The 4,520-nt window shown below is 41.3% G+C and overlaps 1 protein-coding gene across 1 annotated transcript; it reads right to left on the bottom strand.

Annotated features, from left to right (window-relative positions):
- Nucleotides 1-1,128: 1,128 nt before the first annotated feature.
- LOC136488502 (receptor-like protein EIX2) lies at nucleotides 1,129-3,674 on the bottom strand. The gene has a single exon (XM_066485421.1). The coding sequence runs from the start codon at nucleotides 3,652-3,654 to the stop codon at nucleotides 1,129-1,131; it is 2,526 nt and encodes an 841-aa protein (XP_066341518.1). The 5' UTR covers nucleotides 3,655-3,674.
- Nucleotides 3,675-4,520: the final 846 nt, after the last annotated feature.

Below are 4,520 nucleotides of genomic sequence, written 5' to 3'. Positions count from 1 at the left end.
CTCATAAGTCGTACTTTTTTAGCCAACGAACAGTATTTTTCTCTCACACCAAATCAGCCAACAGTACTTTCAGCCATGGCTTATCAGTCAAACAAGCCCAAGCGAACAGGGCGTAGATCTTCGGTTTTGGCCTTTATTTCAGGCTAGAGTTGGGACCGGGACTAATGTAGTCCCGAATCCAACGGCTAGCGCCACAGCAGGGGCCTTTGGTGGATGACGTTTAGTCCCGGAATGCACCACCAACCGGGACTAAATGTCCACGCTATATATCCAGCTTCCTTGGTCTCTAGCCTGAGCCATCCAGTACAATTATTGAAGCTCATGTCTTTTGCACCGTTCTTGCTCTCGGTTGTTTGAGAAGATCTTCATTTCTCCATCCACTCTAGGTAGTGAAGGTTAGCTGTTTCACCCTCTCATCTTTTATTGCTAATGTAGCTCCTTTTGTGGTTCAGAAATAAATAGAGAAATTTGTGGTTTTTTATTTAGAATAATAATGATAGAGTTTATTTTTATTTATACGTCATTTCTACGTGACCCTAAACATTAGTAATGTTTTCTAGACCTTTGTTGTTATCTTTACCGGTCAGCCTCTGGGCGCGGGCTGAAGGCCCCTTTAGTCCTGGTTCCCTGACCTAGTCTTGAATTCGTAGTCCAGGCCAGTTGAGAAACTGGGATTGAAGGGGTTTCTCAACCGGGACTATAGGTCCTTTCTGCATTAGTGGGTGCACCAGTTTCTTCCACCTATCAGTGTCAGGAGCGTGTCCTTTATCTGAGGAACCCTAGTCACCTGCTAATAATCAAATCAATTATTTCCTTCTTTTTGACCTGGATATGAAACAAATTAAAGTCACAACTGACAAGTGGCAGAAAGACACAATTTCTGAATTTAATTTGGTATGGCTCCTTTTTAATAGACAGATATAGTATTGCCATGGTATTAAGAACCTGCATAGAAGTTCTTCTATCTAATACAAACTACTGTCACTTGCATATTGTACGAGAATTTGAAGATATTTACCATTAATTTGTATAACGGCTCCACCAAAAACAAAGGGTCACAAGCCTAACAATGCTTCTTCAACTTTATTTACTACATACAGGATGTTCCTTCGCAGATGCGCACACTTATTAATTCCTACTGGTGTTCCTCCTTGCTAGCCTACTCCATGTGACAACCAGAAAGACGAATGCTTTGTCGTACACCAAATCAACAAGAAGGAAATAAGCAATTCTCCATGACTTCTTGAATAATAGAACACAGAACAGAACCAATAAGACCATCTCAAACCCTGACCCAAGTCCATAGTAAAAGAACGCTGAATCGGACTCTTTTTCACTTTCTTGCTGATTATTGCCATGCCCATGCTCTGGTGTGCCATTCCCTGAACAATTCCTCTGCAGAGGAGGACCGCAAAGACCGCTGTTTCCGTAGTACATAGAAGGATTTTCAGTGTAAAGGGTGTCAAGTTGACGACCAGATGGGATAGTTCCAGTAAGATTGTTATACGAAACATCCAGGTAACTTAGATATGTTAAATCTGAGAGGCTTGGTGGGATTTCACCAGAGAGGTTGTTTTTTGAGACGTCAAGTGATTCCAACGATTTCATAGATCCAATATTCTTTGGGATTTTTCCGCTTAAGTGATTCGATGACAAATTTATATTCGTCAGCAAACTAAGAGAGGCTATTTCATCTGGAATTCCTCCTGCTAAGTGGTTCAATGACAAATCAATTCCAACCACATCAAGTAGGCCACGTGCTCCATACTTGAGCACTTCATGCTTCGTCACCAGGGAAAATGTATCTTGAGACTCATCAAATGTCCAGGATCTGTCTGAATCATCATTAGGTCCAGGCCTATGTTTTATAGTCATTCCAGTTAGGTTTGACAAAGTTTTTGGAATTGGCCCTGACATATTGTTGGCTGCTAAGTTCAGGTATTGCAGTCCTTTAAGATCTGTGATATTGACTGGAATCTCTCCATCAAACATGTTATGGTTTAGGAGTAAAATACGTAAGCTCACCAAATGTCCAATCCACCTTGGTAGTGGCCCATTAAACCTGTTCCAGGAAAGGTCTAGGAAAACCAGGGATGAGAGGCTTTGGAGCCATGCAGGGAACTTTCCACAGAAGCTGTTGTTACTTACGAGCAGGGAACTTAAGTTTGGCATATCAGAACAGTGAGGTAGTTCTCCCTTGAAATGATTGTGTGATAAATCCAAGAATTTCATGTTTCGTGACCTACAAATAGATCCAGGAACTTGACCGCTAATGTAATTGAAGGATAGAATTAATCCTTCAAGATTTGGAGCTCCAAATTCCAGTGGCAAATTCCCGGAAAAGATGTTTCTGGTGACATCCAATACCCTGAGGCTTCTCGGCAGTAATGGTATCTGCCCACTGAATTGATTGGAACTCAAACGGAGGTATTCCAAACTAGTACAATTCCGAATACCGAGTGGTATTGAACCACTAATACTGTTGTTAGTAAGGATAAGGTCATTTAAGCTGGTCATGTCGTCCATAGTGTTTGGAAGCATTCCTGTTATATTATTGCTTGGCAAAATCAAGGCATACAATTTGCTAGCAGAACACTTTGGTGACTTCTCTAGAAACTCTGTTATGTTACCAGATGATAGACTCCTGGCGAGGTATAGAGATTCCAGTTGGCAGAGATTTTTTAGGTCCACTGTCATTGTGGCTGCATTTCCATTGTAAGAAAAATCTAGGTGTTGGAGCGAAAACATTCTTCCTAGTGCATCAGGGAAGGAACCATACAGATATGTTTCATCTAGGGAGAGTGACTTAATGCTTGTAACATTCCAAAACCAGCATGATGAGATTGGATGGCCGAAGTAGTTCCAGCTGAGGTCAAGCTCCTCAAGTTTGGTCAGGTTTAGGTTTGCGATCGACTGATTTGCACTTGGAAGTGAACAATTCATTAAAATGATGTGCTTCAGAGTTGGAATCATGTTGGCCACATCAGGAAAATCAGTTACTGTGCTGAGAGTTATGTTGCTCATGTCAACATACTCCAACATATGTAGGCGACTTAGCCATGAGTCATCTGTTGAGTATGTACTATTATACATCCAACTGAGGTCAAGATGTCGCAATTTTGTAAGGTTCCCGAGCTGATGAGGGATTCTACCGAAGAACGATGTAAAGGACAGGTCGAGGTATTCCAAGTTGGAAAGGTTGCTGAGCAGGGGAGGCACTCTACCCGAGAAAGGAATGTAGGAGAGGTCAAGATGTCTCAAGTTGTTCATAGAACACAAGAACTCCGGGAACACATTTGCGTTGGGCCCCTGAAGGAAATTTGTGCCAAGGTTGAGGTGCTCCAAATAACCCAAAGAAAGCAAGGACGAACTTATCTGCCCAACCAAAAGGAAGCTGTTGAGATCAAGCTCGACAACATGGCCTGTTTGGTTGTTACAGGTGACGCCGGTCCATCCGCAGCAATCCTGGTCTCGCCGCCATGAGGCGAGGAGGTTGCTGCTGTCGTTGGTGATGCCTTGCTTGAACGCCAGGAGGGCATCCTGCTCGCGTGGCACGCAGCCTGCGGTATCATTGGCACTGCTGGCTCGTTGAAGCTGCTGCGTTGCGGCCTGTGAGTAGAGGAAGAAGCGGAAGGATGTGACGATGAGGAGCATCAACTTGGCAGCCAGGTAAGGCATGGTGGTGTTGAGCAGAGATCGGCTATGTGCTTGAGAGTTGATCCTTGAATATGAAGTTGTGTCTGGATCTAGCCGGGTTGTTGCACCCTTAAAAGGCAGTGCACAACGCGGCGCAGGAGGTCCTTGCTGTGAGTCTACCACGGCTACAATGCTAGAGAGCTGTTTGTTGAACGCATATTTGACTAGTGAAGGGCGATTTCTTGCTACAACGAAGGTGTTTAACACTTAAGTTTGTGATTTCCGAATTATTTTTCATCTGGTTTATCTTACTATTTATATCTTGATTTTATTTTTATGAATATAGATATGCACAATTTAGATTCAAATTCAGGAAGTTACTTTATATCAGCTTTCATAATACCATACACGGCTAATTCAGAAGAAACTTAGTGGTTACTTTGCATTATCTTTTGAAATGGCAAAAGTGGGTAATTTATATAAAAAATTCGGATTTTGTTTCGAATTACCTTTCACAATGAAATTTGTTGAATTTAGATTTTGGTGTATATTTATGTGTTACTTTTCGTACTTTTTATAATAGCAGAGTTGTGTAATTTATTATGAAATAAACAAAATAGATCTGATGCCTATTACTGTGGATGATAGTGAGAAATAATACACTAAATAATTTCTAAAATTTATGATTTCTGCTAGCGCGTCTGGCAAGGCTTAACATTGAAGCCTTCTAAGTAATAATATAGTAAGGTAACTATTGATTGGAAGTATTATTTTCTATATATTTAGTTAAACTTAGAATGGGATTACTCATACCCGATTTAGAAATTAGAATTGTCATTTTTTTTTGTTGAAAGAATAGGTGTGCAAGCCGTGAATCAAACGGC

The sequence above is a fragment of the Miscanthus floridulus genome, chromosome 10, assembly GCF_019320115.1.
Source record: "Miscanthus floridulus cultivar M001 chromosome 10, ASM1932011v1, whole genome shotgun sequence".
Taxonomy (NCBI): domain Eukaryota; kingdom Viridiplantae; phylum Streptophyta; class Magnoliopsida; order Poales; family Poaceae; genus Miscanthus; species Miscanthus floridulus.
This window is presented reverse-complemented; position numbering and strand designations above follow the sequence as displayed.